At 42.9% G+C, this 16,471-nt stretch overlaps 1 protein-coding gene and 1 long non-coding RNA gene across 2 annotated transcripts in view; one reads left to right on the forward strand and one right to left on the reverse strand.

The window, feature by feature from the left end:
• Positions 1–14,006, reverse strand: part of txnl1 (thioredoxin-like 1) — a 44,173-nt gene extending 30,167 nt beyond the window's left edge. The window contains exons 1-2 of the mRNA XM_068030893.1: positions 13,723–14,006; positions 576–672 (exon numbers count right to left, since the gene is read on the reverse strand). Coding sequence (XP_067886994.1) covers positions 576–672; positions 13,723–13,817 — 192 coding nt within the window. The 5' untranslated portion in view covers positions 13,818–14,006. The remainder of the gene's footprint in view (positions 1–575; positions 673–13,722) is intronic.
• A 186-nt stretch (positions 14,007–14,192) lies between these two features.
• Positions 14,193–16,471, forward strand: part of LOC137377727 (uncharacterized) — a 33,473-nt gene continuing 31,194 nt past the window's right edge. The window contains exon 1 of the long non-coding RNA XR_010976478.1: positions 14,193–14,323. This is a non-coding gene — a long non-coding RNA (uncharacterized lncRNA). The remainder of the gene's footprint in view (positions 14,324–16,471) is intronic.

The raw sequence follows: 16,471 nt of genomic DNA on the forward strand, positions 1-16,471 counted from the left end.
GAGAACGAACTTTTTCTTTTACGCAGCGACTGGTAATAACCTGGAACTCGCTGCCTACAAGGGTGTGTAAGCAGAGATGATCAATGATTTCAAAAAGAAATAGGATGGGCACTTGAGGGAAATAAACTTCTTGGGTTACGAGAATATAGCAGTGTAATGGGACTGACTGCATTGCTCCAAAGAGAGCAGACATAGACTCTATGGGCCAACAGAGTCATAATGGCACAGAAGGATGTCAATGATACAAAGACTGAAAACAGCAGATGTGCAGGGATATCAAGAGGTAGTGGTCAGGTGATACCAAGTTTGGATTTTAAAAATCTGAAGATTATAGAAGAGTAGAAGCAAGACACTACAGTTTTGAGGTTCTGAGAAAAGTTGGAATTCGATGAATCTTTATTGCAATACCATGAGGATGCCAGCAAAAGAGCGATCATTTAGGACAGCATTTTTGCAGCTTTGCAGGCAGATTAGTTGAAACAATTAAACTAAATGTAAATACACCTGGATTACTCCAGATGATAAACTTCATTTTTAACTTATCAATTAATTATGGGGATTTTCAATCCACTCACCTGACACTGATGCACATCAACTTCCAGAAAGACAGCATGTGGGTATTTGGAACTCATTGCACTGAAAGCTGGAGCTATTCTCACACACGGTCCACATCTTTAAAAAGAAATTACAAACTAGATTACTCAGCTATTCTTAGAGATGAACACTTTTTTAATCAGCAATTCATAACTGCTTACTGAGGTGAAAAATAATGCCTCACAACATTTAAGTATTTAGATGAGCACTTGAAACGCCATAGCATACAAGACTACGGGCCAAGTGCGGGAAAATGGGATTAGTTTGGACAGGTGCTTGATGGTCGGCGCAGGCATGTTGGGCCGAAGGGCCTGTTTCTGTGCTGTAAAACTATGACTCTAAATATATAAAGGACAATTGTATTAATACTGCATTCCATTACAGCCATGCATCCAGAGGATTACTTGACAAAATGCTTTAATTCATAACAAATACCTGTTTATGAAAAAAAAGTCATGTTCACCCTTGAACTGTTTTATTCCAATGAGTTATTTATACTCCTCACTGTGCGAAGTTTCATCATCCTAGCTGCTCTCTATTCTCTCTCCAAAGCATCCATACGCTTGACGATAAAATCCCAAAATACTGTACTCTAAACGTGAACTCAGTTACGTAGGTTGAAATGACCTGCTTCAACTTATGACTCAGTATCTAGAGAAAGCAGTTGAGGCCAAAACATTGTATGTTTTCAAGAATGAGTTAGATATAGCTCTTGGGTTTAAAGGGATCAAAGATATGGGGCAAAAGCGGGAACAGGTTATGGAGTTGGATGATCAGCCATGATCATAATGAATGGTGGAGTATGCCGAAGGGCCGAATAGCCTACTCCTGCTCCTATTTTCTATGTTTCTATACCAGATCACTGAGGCAATGCTGGGAAAAGCTTTATTTTAAAAACATATGTGTAACAAGTGGCAATAAACACACCCAAACTAATTTCTACCGATAGACACCAGCTGACCCTGAACCCACAGATTCTCTTGCATTTTTATTCAATGCATTCATGGGATGTGAGCATTGCTGGCAAGGCTAGCTTTAACTGTCATTAAAAACAAGAAATGCTGGAATCACTCAGCAGGTCTGGCAGCATCTGTGGAAAGAGAAGCAGAGTTAACGTTTCGGGTCAGTGACCCTTCATCGGAGCTTTAACTGTCCATCATTAATTTCCCTCGAGACGGTGCCAGTAAGCCACCTTCTTAAATACAATGGGGTGGCATGCTCGGCTATTTCAGAGGGCAGCTAAGAGCTCACCACATTGCTGTGTGCCTGGAATCACATATAGGCCAGACTGAGTAAGGGTAGCAGATTTCCTTACGTGAAGATGAGTTTTCAATGACAATCTGGTAGTTTTAAATATCACTGATGCCTAAATAAATTTGGAATTAAAAAAAGCGAGTAACTGAATTTAAATTCCCAGCTGCCGTGAAAGGGAATTGACTCCCATCTCTGGATCATTAGTCCAGGCCTCTGAATTACCAGTCCAGTAACATAACCAGTATGGTGCAATACACCATACTGTGCACATTACCAGGAATATCCAATTGCCATTCTTCCACTTCTTCACTTAATCTGTAGTTAGCTTTTTCAATGCTATCAGTCATTTCTGGCATAGACGACGGCCATTTGGCCCATCGAGTCCGTGCTGGCTCTCTGCAGAGCAATCCAGTCCGTCCCATTCCCCTCCCTTATCAATTTCCCCCATGCCAGACACCTAGTCATATGACCAAAGCAAATTCTGCGACACCACATAAACACCAACCCAGATCATATCAATGCAGAACTCCATTAGCCAAACTAGCTTTCATCCAGTTAATTTAGCCACAATTCCATAAAGAGAATTATTTTAAAGCAAATAAATTATCAATGCTTGAAAACCTATATTGTCTCCACGATATAGCTTCTTCAAAAAATGCAAATTTATAGTCATTTAGTAGTACAGAATTTGAGCATTGCTGAAAATATAGACATGTTGTCGAAGCTTTCCATTTTGCACTCATCAGGACAATCGCAAGAATAACCAATGTAAGGGAAAACAACTTATACTGCATGAGAAGAGCGTGCTGATTGGTTGCTGATCAGTAACCCGTTCCCGCTTTCGCCCCATATCCTTTGATCCCTTTTGCCGCAAGAGCTATATCTAACTCCTTCTTGAAAACATACAATGTTTTGGCCTCAACTGCTTTCTGTTGGAGGGAATTCCACAGGCTCACCACTCTCTGAGTGAAGAAATTTCTCTTCATCTCAGTCCTGAAAGGTTTACCCCGCATCCTTAGACTATGACCTCTGGTTCTGGACTCCCCCACCATCGGGAACATCCTTCCTGCATCTACCCTGTCAAGTCCTGTTAGAATTTTATAGGTTTCTATGAGATCCCTCCTCACTCTTCTGAACTCCAGCGAATATAATCCTAACCGACTAAATCTCTCCTCTTACGTCAGTCCCGCCATCCCAGGAATGAGTGTGGTAAACCTTCGCTGCACTGCCTCTATAGCAAGAACATCCTTCCTCAGATAAGGAGACCAAAATTGCACACAATATTCCAGGCGTGGCCTCAGCAAAGCCCTGTATAATTGCAGCAAGACATCCCTGCTCCTGTACTCAAATCCGCTCGTTATGAAGACCAACATACCATTTGCCTTTTTTACCGCTTGTTGCGCCTGCATGCTTACCTTCAGTACGAGAACACCCAGGTCTCGTTGCATATTCCTCTCTCTCAGTTTATAGCCATTGGGATAATAATCTGCCTTCCTGTTTTTGCTACCACAGTGGATAACCTCACATTTATCCACATTATACTGCATCGGTCATGCATTTGCCCACTCACTCAACTTGTCCAAATCACCCTGAAGCCTCTCTGCATCCTCCTCACAACTCACCCTCCCACCCAGTTTTGTGTCATCTGGAAATTTGGAGATATTACATTTAGTTCCCTCATCTAAAATCATTAATATATATTGTGAACAACTGGGGTCCTAGCACCAACCCCTGCGGTACCCCACCACTCTCTGCCTGCCATTCGGAAAAATATCCGTTTATTCCTACTCTGTTTCCTCTCCACCAACCAATCCATCGCAATACACTACCCCCAATCCCATGCGCTTTAATTTTACATGCTAATCTCTTACGTGGGGCTTTGTCGCAAGCCTTCTGAAAGTCTAAATAAACCACATTCACTAGCCCCCCTTCATCAACTCTACTAGTTAGATCCTCGAAGAATTCTAGTAGATTTGTCAAGCATGATTTCTCTTTCATAAATCCATGCAACTCTGTCCGATTCTACCACTGTTCTCCAAGTGCTCTGCTATAAAATCTTTGATAATGGACTCTAGAATTTTCCCCACTACTGACGTCAGGCTGACTGGTCTATAATTCCCTGTTTTTTTCTCTACCTCCCTTTTTAAATAGTGGGGTTACATTAGCCACCCTCCAATCTGTAGGAACTGTTCCAGAGTCTCTAGAATCTTGGAAGATGACCACCAATGCATCCACTATTTCTAGGTCCACTTCCTTAAGTACTCTGGGATGCAGATTATCAGGCCCTGGTGATTTATCGGCCTTCAATCCCATCAATGTCCCCAATACCATTTTTCGACTAATACGGATTTCCTTCAGTTCCTCCCTCTCACTAAACCCTGTGTTCCCCAACATTTCTGGTATGTTATTTGTGTCCTCCTTTATGAAGACAGAACCAAAGTATGCATTTACTTGGTCAGCCATTTCTTTGTTCCCCATGGCTTACAAGGAAAATTAGAGATAGTATTAGATCCAAGGAAGAGGCATACAACAGGGGGATTGAGTTTAAGAGCCGCGAGGTTATGCTGCAGCTCTATAAGGCCCTGGTTCAACCACACTTGGAACATTGTGTTCAGTTCTGGTCGCCTCATTATAGGAAGGATGTGGAAGCTTTAGAGAGGGTGCAGAGGAGATTTACCAGGATGCTGCCTGGACTGGAGGGCATGTCTGACGAAGAAAGATTGAGGGAGCTAGCGCTTTTCTCATTGGAGCGTAGAAGGATGAGAGGTGACTTGATAGAGGGGTACAAGATGATGAGAGGCATAGATAGAGTGGATAGTCAGAGACTTTTTCCCAGGGTGGAAAGGGCTATCACCAGGGGGCATAATTTTAAGGTGATTGGAGGAAGGTTTCGGGGAGATGTCAGAGGTAGGTTCTTTACACAGAGAGTGGTGGGTGTGTGGAATGCGCTGCCAGCGGTGGTAGTAGAAGCAGATACATTAGGGACATTTAAGCGACTCTTGGATAGGTACATGGATGATAGTAGAATGAAGGGTAGGTAGTTAGCTTGATCTTAGAGTAGGTTAAATGTTCGGCACAACATCGTGGGCCGAAGGGCCTGTACTGTGCTGTACTGTTCTATGTTATGTTCAAAGGATGCATTTAGTTGGTCAGCCATTTCTTTATTCCCCATAATAAATTCCCCCGTTTGACTGTAAGGGACCTACATTTGTCTTCATCAATCTTTTTCTCTTCATATACCTATAGAAACTTTTACAGTCAGTTTTTATGTTCCCCGCAAGCTTGCTCTCGTACTCTATTTTCCCCTTCTTAATCAATCCCTTGGTCCTCCTTTGCTGAATTCTAAACTGCTCCCAATCCTCAGGTCCGTTGATTTTTCTGGCGAATTTGTATGCCTCTTCCTTGGATCTAATGCTATCTCTAATTTTCCTTGTAAGCCATGGTTTGGCTAACTTTCCCATTTTACATTTGCGCCAGACAGGAATAAACAATTGTTACAGTTCACCCATGCGCTCTTTGAATGTTAGCCATTGCCATTGCCTATCCACCGTCATCCCTTTAAGTAACATTTCCCAATCCATCACAGCCAAATCGCGCCTCATACCTTCGTATTTTCCTTTATTAAGATTCAGGACCCGAGCCTCAGAATCAACATCACTCTCCATCTTGATGAAGAATTCTATCATATTATGGTCGCTCATCCCCAAGGGGTCTCACACAACTAGACTGTCAATTATTCCTCTCTCATTACACAATACTCAGTCTAGGATGGCCTGTTCTCTAGTTGGTTCCTCAACGTAAACACAAACACAGATAGAGACAGATAAAGTAGAAATAAAGGGGAAAGGTTTGAGGTAATGTGTTAGTTAGTTACTGTTCTTTGAGTTCAAAGTGGAGTCTTTGATTGCCGGTAAGTCCTGCTATTCGTTGGGGCCCAGTTCACACTTCAACTTGTTCTGACGTCGGAGTCTTTTCTCTCGAGATGTACATGTCTTCTGTGGGTCCGGTGGCTTGGGAGAAGGCAAGACAGACAGCCAGGGGAGAGGCTTCCTTGTTCCAGCTTCAGTTGCAAAACCTTCTTCTGAATTCTTTTCTGTGTGGCACAAATAAAAACCCAAGTTGGCCGGCAGTTCAGTCATGTGACTAACTGGCTTAACCACTTCTGCGTTTGTGGATTGTATTGTCTTAGATGGCCCTGGAATGCGCTTCCTTACACCTTCAGTGTCTAGTGATCAAATCCATTTGGGTTACTTGGATCAGAGAAGAGTCCTTTGTCTCCACAAGCAGTGTCTTAGTATGTAAATGTCTTTCCAGCCCAAATGTCTGGTGATCTCTTGAACAAGTCATTTCTTCACTCCAGCAACAGTTTAAAATTAATGTTCATATGGCAAAATTAATATGCCTCATTCTTGGCAGGTGGGGGTCTGCATGACAATGGCAACACCTCTACCAGAGTTTACTTGCCAACCAATCAACACTCTTCTATTGCAGTATAAATTGTTGTTTTCCCTTAGTGGTTATTCTTGTAGATTGTCCTGATGAGTGCAAGACTAAAAACTTCAACAACGTCTCTATTTCCAGCAATAGGGCGGCACAGTGGCGCAGTGGTTAGCACCGCAGCCTCACAGCTCCAGGGACCCGGGTTCGATTCCAGGTACTGCCTGTGTGGAGTTTGCAAGTTCTCCCTGTGTCTGCGTGGGTTTTCTCCGGGTGCTCCGGTTTCCTCCCACAAGCCAAAAGACTTGCAGGTTGATAGGTAAATTGGCCATTATAAATTGTCACTAGTGTAGGTAGGTGGTAGGGAAATATAGGGACAGGTGGGGATGTTTGGTAGGAATATGGGATTAGTGTAGGATTAGTGTAAATGGGTGGTTGATGTTGGGCACAGACTCGGTGGGCCGAAGGGCCTGTTTCAGTGCTGTATCTCTAATCAATACATGCAAATTTGTTAAACACAGCTTGCCTTTAACAAATCTGTTCTGACTGTCCTCGATTTACCCATGTATTTCTATACAATTGCTAATTCAATCTACAATTTATGATCCTTGGAGTTTGCCTACAACTGATTTTAGTCTTTAGTTACCTGGTTTATTTTATCCTGCTTGACTTTTTCTAACAAAAAATGTTAGATTTGCTCCGCCAGCCCCAAAGCATAATTTGCATAGCTAAGGAAGACTGATAAATTGCATAACCCCACCCCCCGCAACCAGCTCCTGACTTCTTTCAACAAACTAGAAAGCATATATTAGGACCTTATATCCCATTCCTTTTCTAGTTGCCTCCTAACAATTGTTCCTAACCTTCGTCTAGTACACCCAGATTTTCACTTGCACCGTAATTCAAAAAACTGGTGCTAAACATTCAATATCTCCTACTGCACCTTCATCATTTACAATTATATTTTTATTTTATTCCCGAGAGATCTTACCCTCTTTGTCACTATCAGGTGGAAAAGGTAGTGTACATAGTTCAAAAACAAAAGGGAAGGGGGTAGTATAACAGTCAGAAATTGTGTTTTCAGCACAACACATACAGGGAAAACTAAAAGATGTCAGGTAATTAAACCAGGAAAGAGAAATAAGTAATGAGTATAAAACATTAGAGCAGAAAGGCAGGTCAGAGTGTCACTCAGATAATTGTTTTTAATACAAATACAGTGTGAGGAACAAATGAATGAATTACTACACACATTCAATCTGGAGGGTACAACCTGGTAGCTATTACTGAGACATGATTGCAAGAGTCAGGACAGGCAACAAAATATACCAGCGTGCATGGTCTACAGAAAAGATAAGGAAAATGGTAGAGTGGGAACAGTAGCCTTAGCTATTAAGGATGCAATCACTTCAATGATGAGAGGACATGATGAGAAGTAAGCAGGCAGTGGAGACTTTATGGGTAGAATTAAGAAACAGAAAAGAATTTAAGACTATAATACGAGTTCCGTATAGGCCCCCCACGGTAGCAGCTGTAGTGGTAGACTTTACCAATGCAGAGATTAGACAAACAAGTAATAAGGGCAGAGTGGTTTTAATGGAGAGTTTAATTTGCATATAGCTCAGGATACGACGACTAGCACGTTGGAAAGGAGGTGAATTTCTTGCGTGCGGTCAGGATAGTTTTCTGCAACAATATGTCCTAAAACAACAAGGGGCATGCCATATTAGATTTAATGAGCAATGAGCCAGATTTAGTTAACAACCCAACAGTGTTTCAATATTTATTTACGGGAGATCACAATGCGTTCAAAGTAGTAACTGAAAAGGAAGAATGCTCAACAGCTGAGATTTTCAATTCAGGCAAGGCTAACTTCAATGCTAAATCTATTTGCCAAAACACAGCAGTCATGGATGACCAAAGGAGAAAACAAAAAGAAAAACATTTTTAAAAATGAATAAATCACAGATCCTGGCAAATAGGAGAAATAAAAAGAACAGGTGGCAAAATAGACAGCAAGGGCTACAAATAGGAACTATGAAAATTGTTCATTATTGTCATTTAACACCCTCTCTGCACTAACGTTTTGTCTTTCACGACACCATTAACACACTCTTTGCCTTTGCCCCATGACCTCCTTGTCAGTTATTCTCTGTGACCCTCTGTCCTATCAACACCACAGAATAACACAGTGCAGAAGAGGCCCTTCGGCCCATCAAGTCTGCACCGATGCATTAAAGACACCTGACCTGTCTACTTAATCCCATTTGCCAGCACTTGGCCCATAGCCTTGAATGTTATGATGTGCCAAGTGCTCATCCAGGTACTTTTTAAAGGATGTGAGGCAACCTGCCTCTACCACCCTCTCAGGTAGGGCATTCCAGACCGTCACCACCCTTTGGGTAAAAAGGTTCTTCCTCAAATCCCCCTTAAACCTCCCGCCCCTCACCTTAAACTTGTGACCCCTCGTAACTGACCCTTCAACTAAGGGGAACAGCTGCTCCCTATCCACCCCCCTCATAATCTTGTACACCTCGATCAGGTCACCCCTCAGTCTTCTCTGCTCCAGCGAAAACAACCCAAGCCTATCCAACCTCTCTTCATAGCTGAAATGTTCCATTCCAGGCAACATCCTGGTGAATCGCCTCTGCACCCCCTCCTGTGCAATCACATCCTTCCTACAATGTGGCGACCAGAATTGCACACAGTACTCCAGCTGTGGCCTTACCAAAGTTCTGTACAACTCCAACACGACCTCCCTGCTTTTGTAATCTATGCCTCGATTGATAAAGGCAAGTGTCCCATATACCTTTTTCACCACCCTATTAACCTGCCCTTCTGCCTTCAGAAATCGATGGACAAACACGCCAAGGTCCCTTTGTTCCTCGCAACTTCTGTGTCAGGTCATTCATTGAATACTTCAGTGTCACATTACTCCTTCCAAAGTGTATCTCCATCCCTTTTGTTCTTTTTTGTCCCACCCCCACTTTATTTGCTTAAAACCGATTACATTTCTAACCTTTACCAGTTCTGATGAAAGGTCACTGACCTGAAATGTTAACTCTGCTTCTCTCGCCACAGATGCTGACAGACCTGCTGAGTATTACCAGCACTTTTTGTTTTTATTACTATGAAAGTTTTGATGTCCCTTGCAAGTTTCCTAACAAAAATGTTTGACGATATTAGGAAAAGAAGGGTTGTCAAAAACAAAGAGTGATATTGTCAATGAAAATCAGGAAGTGGCAGACACATTGGATAATTATTTTGCATCAGTATTTACACTGGAGGCAGAGGTTATGATGCCAGACATCCCAAGAAAACCAATACTGGATCAGGGACTCACCAAAATGAATGTAAGCAAAATAACAGTAATGAAGGAAATGACCGCATTAAAGGCCAACAAGTCCCCAGGACCAGATACTTCCCATTCCAGGGTTTTAAACAATGTAGGTAAGAACATTGGATTATAACAGTAAGGGTATCTACAAAATTCTTGTGATTTGGGAACTGTTCCTTTAGATTTATTTAAGATGGGGAGTGGGGGACTGGAAGAAACAAGGACTTTGTTTTATTATGTTCAAAGTGTTTTCAAGTAATCAGGGTGATTCACAGGAGCATTATACAGCAAAATCTGACAATGAGCCACGTGAGATGATGTTAAGGCAGACGGCCAAAACCTTGGTCAAAGAGACAGGTCTCAAGGAGCATCTTAAAGGAGGAACGAGGAGTTCAGGGAGGGTATTCTGAACTTAGGACCTTGACAGACAAAGGCACAGTTACCAACTGCGAAGCAATTAAAATCAGGGATATAGAGAGGCCAGAATTAGAGGACACGCAGAGACAAAACCGCTAACAATAACTGCTAACAGGGGAGCCAGGAAAGGAAGTTGAATGGTCAGCAATTTAATGGGTTTCTGTCGAGGGAGCGGGACTCAATGACAGCATGAACTTGGAGACGGCATGAAGGGAGATAGGAGAGAAACTAGAGCAAGATAGGAATTCAGGGTTAGGGCAGGGGGAACCTTAGAGGAAGTCTGGCCCAATGGGCTCAGGAAAGGAAGGGAAATGGCAAAGACCAAGATGGTTTCAATCTTGATGACCAGGAAATCCATGAGCTCCTTGCAATTGTTGGAGGTGAGGGTGAAGGAGACAGGGGAGGGGAGGAGGTTAAGGCAATGGGGAATTATAATCAGTTAGCCTAACATTTGTTATTAGAGTTTATAATTAGGATACAGAGACTGTATACCTTGAAAGTTTTCAACTGATCAGAGAGCCAGCGTGGATTTGTAAATGGTAGATCATAACTTCTGTACCAGATTGAATTTTTTGAAGAGATGACTGATGTAGTGGACAGGAGAAAGGCTATGGATGTTACTTACATGGACTTTCAGAAGACATTTGACAAAGTCCCTCATAAGAGCCTGTTAGCTAAAGCTCATGGAAATGAAGACAAATTATTGACCTTGTTAGGAAACCAGCTAAGTGGCAGGAGACTGAGAGTAGGTATAATGGGCAGGATGTGCCCTACAAGGATCTGAATTATGGCCTCAACCATTTATTGTATTAACAATGACTTGATGATGGGATAGCAGCCGCATTCTTGCGGATCTGCATACTATCATCGCTGATGACACAAAGAGAGGAAACATTACAATTTTCCATCCACACTGCTTATAAAGAGATATTGATAGCTTAAGTAAATGGTCAAAACTGTGGCAAATAGATTTCAATGTAGGCAAATGTGAGGTCATCTACTTTGGATCTAAAAAGGATAGAACAGGGTACTAAGTGGCAAAAAGCTAGAAACAGGGGGGCCCAAAGGAGATCAGGTACATAGATTGACATCATTAACAGGTACATAAAAATCATGAAGAAAGAAAGATATCTTGGTGATGGAGAGGGTCAAACAGGATGCCAAGGTTGTGAACAGTCCAATGTCCAACAGTCAGCTCCAGACAATGGCCAGGGAGAGGGCAAGAGTCAGTGGCTAGGGAATGGAGTTTGTGGCAGGGACAGAAGACAACAGCTTTGACCTTCCCAATATTTAACTGGAGCAAATATCTGCTCATCCAATACTGGACATCGGATATAATGTCTGACAAATCAGAGGTAGCAGAGGAGTTAAGAGACAGTGGTCAGGTAGAGCCGAGTGTCATTGTGCACGTGAAACCTGATATAGGATTTTCCGATATCTACATGCTGCTTTCAGCAATGTTAAGAAATAGAAGGGGGCCAAAGATAGATCCTTAGGGAACTCAGAAGTTAACAGCGCAGGAGCTGGAAGAGAAGATATTGCAGGTGATTCTCTGGCTACAACTAGATAGGTCAGAATAGAACCAGGGATGGGCAATCCCACCCAGCTCAACAACAGAGGAGGCCCTTTGAATGAGAATGCTGTGGTCAACCATATCAAAGGTTGCAGGGAGGTTGAAAAATATGAGAAACGATTGTTTACCATGGTCACTGTCACACAGGGTTCTCATTTGTGATTTTGATAAGGTCCATTCAGCAATAAAACCTGATTGGAGGAGTTCAAACATGGCATCGTGGGAAAGATGATTTGGGAGGAGGCAACATGCTCAAGAACTGGAGGGGAAAAGTAGGAAAGGGTTGGCAGATGTCAGGACAGAGGATTAAGAGTGGGGTATTTGAGAACATGGGTGGTGACAGCAGATTTGAAGGGGAGGGGGTAACATCACCCAAGGAGAAGGATCCTTTAACAATATCAGCTAACAGAGGATCCAGGATGGGAAGTTGGCAGACCATCAGTTTAATCACAGAATCAGACGACAGAAGGCAGCCATTCAGCTCTCAATGAGTCCTACTCCTACACTTCCCCTGTAGCCCTGTAATTTCTCAGAGTCATAGAGAGATACAGCACTGAAACAAGCCCTTCGGCCCACCGAGTCTGGGCCGACCAACAACCACCCATTTATACTAATCTTACATTAACCCCATATTCCCTACCACATCTCCACAATTCTCCTAACACCTACCTACACTAGGGGCAATTTACAATTGTCAATTTACCTATCAACCTGCAAGTCTTTGGCTGTGAGAGGAAACCGGAGAGCCCAGCGGAAACCCACGCAGTCACAGGGAGAACCCGGGTTGCTGGAGCTGTGAGGCTGCGATGCTAACCACTGTGCTGCCCTCTCTCCTTCCCCCCACCATTCAAGTATGTACCCAATTGTCTTCTAAATCTTGCTATTGAATCTGCTTCCATCACCCTTTCAGACAGTGCATTTCAGATCACAGTAACTCGCTAAAATGTTTTGTCATCTTTAGTTCTTTTACGAATCACCTTAAACCCGTACTGACCCTTCTGCCATTGGTAACAGTTCCTTCCATGTCAAAACCGTTCATGATTTTCAACACCTCAAATCTCTTTACCTCCTTTGTTCTAAGGAGTACAACCCCAGATTCTCCTGTCTCACCGTTAAATGTAATCTTTCATCCCCAATACCATTCTAGTAAATTCCTTATTTTAATATTCATCATTGTTTATTTGTTGACTTGTTTGTTAACTTCTCTGACCAATTTGTGCAAGAACCCCTCTTATCTTGCCAAGTTTTGCTTTTTCCGACATTATAAGTGACTAACTTTCAAAAGTATTTAACTGGTTGCAAAACACTTTGGGAAGTTCTGCGGTCACTATGTAAAAGCAAGTCTTTTTTCCTATCCATTTGATATTGTTATTCGTTTCTATTCTCACACTGAACTTAACTAAGCTTACATGCCAGCATGGACTCAATGAGCTGAATGGCCGCGTTCTGTGTCGTAAATGACTCCATGACAATGGTCAGTATTTCCCAATTGTTCTCTCCCATAATTTCTTCCTCTTTATCCAGAATGTACACCACTCCTTGTTGGATTTGAAACTACTAATCCAGGAAGCAGTCCTAGATGCATTCACTGTTTTAACCATATACATCTATTCCAGCCACCAACAGTATCATTTTAATATTCCTGCTCTGATCTGGTATACTTATGTGAAGTACAGATATTCCCTCCACCTTAACTCCTCTTTGGTCCTCCATAATACACACGAACAACTATGTTACTTATTTTCTAATTATCCATATGGATTTAATCTTAACCTCCCAAGCACAACCTTGCACTAAGACAAGGCTCCGTTACTAACCCGATCAGCCCACCCTTCCTCCTCTTTCTGCTCAAAACCGGTAGCATTAAGTTCCCAGTCTAGTACGAACTCGAGTCATTCTTTCAGAAATAGAATTCAACGGGACGGCAGTAAACCAGAAAGGTCGAACTCCATCTCCTACAGCCGACTACGAGATGTAACGCACTGTGTACGATGGCAGCTAGGCCGCAAAGCCTGGACCTCAATCAGGAAGCAACGGTGTACTTCTTCCCACTCACCCAACCCCCTCCCCCGACTCCACTCCCCGGGACCTCGCCGCCACGGTAACTCACCCTTTCATAGTAAACTTCACCACCGTCAACCTGCAGCCGGCGTTGGTCAATTCGGGCTGAAACTCGGCGTCGGTCGCCACCACTTTCACCCTCATTGTCAATGAATTGTATTTAATATAATTTACCAGAAGTGGCTCGCACTCCGGTCCAGACCTCACTTTTAAAATCAAAATTTTAAAATGGGAAAAAAACGCGATTCTGACAAACCCTCATCCAAAACTGGGGGGAAAAATCCAACACCTCTGACCAAACCAGTTTGGAAAACTCCCTCCCGACCGCGCCGCCCATTGGCCGCCTATCGCCCGCGCCAGCCCATACGCACAGCGTCATTGCCAAACTCTTCGTGATGGTTGGCGAAAAGAGCTGTCCCTCAAATGACGTTTGCCCATTGCCCCGCCCCCTCCGCGTCATCTTTGCTAAGTCATGGCCGGGAGCAGACAACTACCCAGCACACTTCGCGACTGTGGCTCAGTTGGTCAAGAGGCCTCACTGGGCCTGGCTTTTCTTTGGCTGTTCCCATTCTGTTTCCACCACACCACCCCACCCTACTTTCAAACAAAAAGCATAGGCTTAAAAGAAACCACGACAGAAAAGCACCGAGGTAATTCCACTACTTACCACTACCCACCCCTCCCTCCCTCCCGCACTCGCTTGTTGCCTGAAGGCAGCGTTGTCCAACCTGTGGCACATCAACTAAAAAATAAAATGCTTGAAACCTGAAGATGAAAACAGACGGGAAGCTGAAAATGCTCAGCGGGCAGGCAAGAAGGAAAAACGGAAGTCTACGTTTTCAGGCCCTAGACCCTGCATCAGGACCAGACGATATTACAGATGAACAGCATCTTTTAAAGAAAATATAACAATGGAATGGGGGAAGCAAAAAAATACACTCCGAAAATAGACAGATCTGTGAAGTGCTCAGGAGGAGAACAGGAGATATTTAAATAGAAGAAGGAATATTTGCAGGAGACCAAAGGAGTTTTAACAAGAGGAAAGACAGACACGACACAGGGTTGAATAGCTGAGTAGAAATAGGTAGAATGGAGTTATGAAATACTCCACCTTTCCAAGAATTTGGTGGAAGAAACATGCAACAATAGTGTTCCAAGACAGAATGGGTAGTGGTACTGTCCCCATACAAACCAATTCCATCTCTCCAGCAGACCTATCCATATGTCAGTGCCTACTATCAGAGAGAAAGTGGGAACTGTAGTTAAGATATAAAGTTGTTAAAAGTTGGTGTTAAGGCCAGAGGCCTGCATGGTGCCCAGAGAAACTAGATATAAATTTGGAAGGCTACAATGCTTTTTTGATATATATTAATGACCTAGGTTTGGGCATACAGGACACAATTACAAAATTTGCAGATGACGCAAAACTTAGAATTATTGTGAACTGTGAGGAGGATAGTGATGAACTTCAAGGGGGCATTAACGGGCTGGTGGAATGCCCACTCAAGTGGCTGATGAAATTTAATGCAGAAAAGTAGTAATTCATTAAGGAGGTTGGAGAGGAAAGGGAAGTGAAACTGCCACTATGTTTGCTTTCCCCAGTGAACGCTGGATACTTTCTCAAATTCCTGAACTTCTCTGCATATCAAGACTACACTTCTGTATTGGATACACTGAGATAAGTTGCTGTGTTTCTGATCTCTGTTGCTTAAGTTTTAAAGTAACTTTGATTAGCTTTCAGCCCTTCACGCACTGCTGCTGTTCTCTGCAGAGCCTGTGACTGGCCTACTGGTTTTTCAGCTTCATTTACAGACTGGTTCCTGGGCTGAAGTACAATCCTCCACCGTTTATGGATCTTATGGTGACCGCCAACTTTACCACCATATATTGTTCACAACTGATTAACTGATTCTGCATGCCTCATGGATCTTGACTCCCAAGGAAATACCTTCATCAGTGCATCCTCTAATACTGTACCCTTCAAATGCCTTCTGGATGTCACTTGCCCGCCATACCTGTCTCTGAATCTGGACAACAGTTTATTGATGCTACATCAACTTTATCCCACCACAGGACCTCTGACTTTAACTATGGTCTCCCTGCTTTTGTCTTCTCTCTATTCCCCATTTACTTGAGGAAAGTGTACAGTGGGATTCCCCAGGGGTTGGTGTTGGGACCCCTGCTTTTTTCATATATATTAATGACCTAGATTTGGGTGTACAGAACACAATTACAAAATTTGCAGATGACACAAAACTTGGAATTATCGTGAACTGTGAGGAGGATAGTGATAAACTTCAAGAGGGCATAAACAGACTGGTGGAATGGCTGGACAAGTGGCTGTTGAAATTTAATGCAGAAAAGTGTGAAGTAATTCATTTTGGTCGGAAGAATGAGGAAAGGCAATATAAATTAAAGGGTACAATTCTAAAGTGGGTGCAGGAGCAGAGGGACCTGGGGCTATATGTGCACAAATCATTGAAAGTGGCAGGACAGGTTGAGAAGGTGGTTAATAAAGCATATGGGATCCTGGGCTTTATAAATAGGGGCATAGAGTACAAAAGCAAGGCAGTTATGATACACCTGTATAAAACGCTGGTTCAGCCTGAACTGGAGTACTGCGTCCAGTTCTGGGCACCACAGTTTCGGAAGGATGTTAAGGCATGAGAGAGGATGCAGAAAAGATTCATGAGAATCGTTCTAGTGATGAGAAACTTCAGTTACGTGGATAGGTTGGAGAAGTTGTATCTATTCTTCTTGGAGAAGAGAAGATTGAGGAGATTTGATAGAGGTGTTCA

The sequence above is a fragment of the Heterodontus francisci genome, chromosome 1 (assembly GCF_036365525.1).
Source record: "Heterodontus francisci isolate sHetFra1 chromosome 1, sHetFra1.hap1, whole genome shotgun sequence".
Classification (NCBI taxonomy): Eukaryota; Metazoa; Chordata; class Chondrichthyes; order Heterodontiformes; family Heterodontidae; genus Heterodontus; species Heterodontus francisci.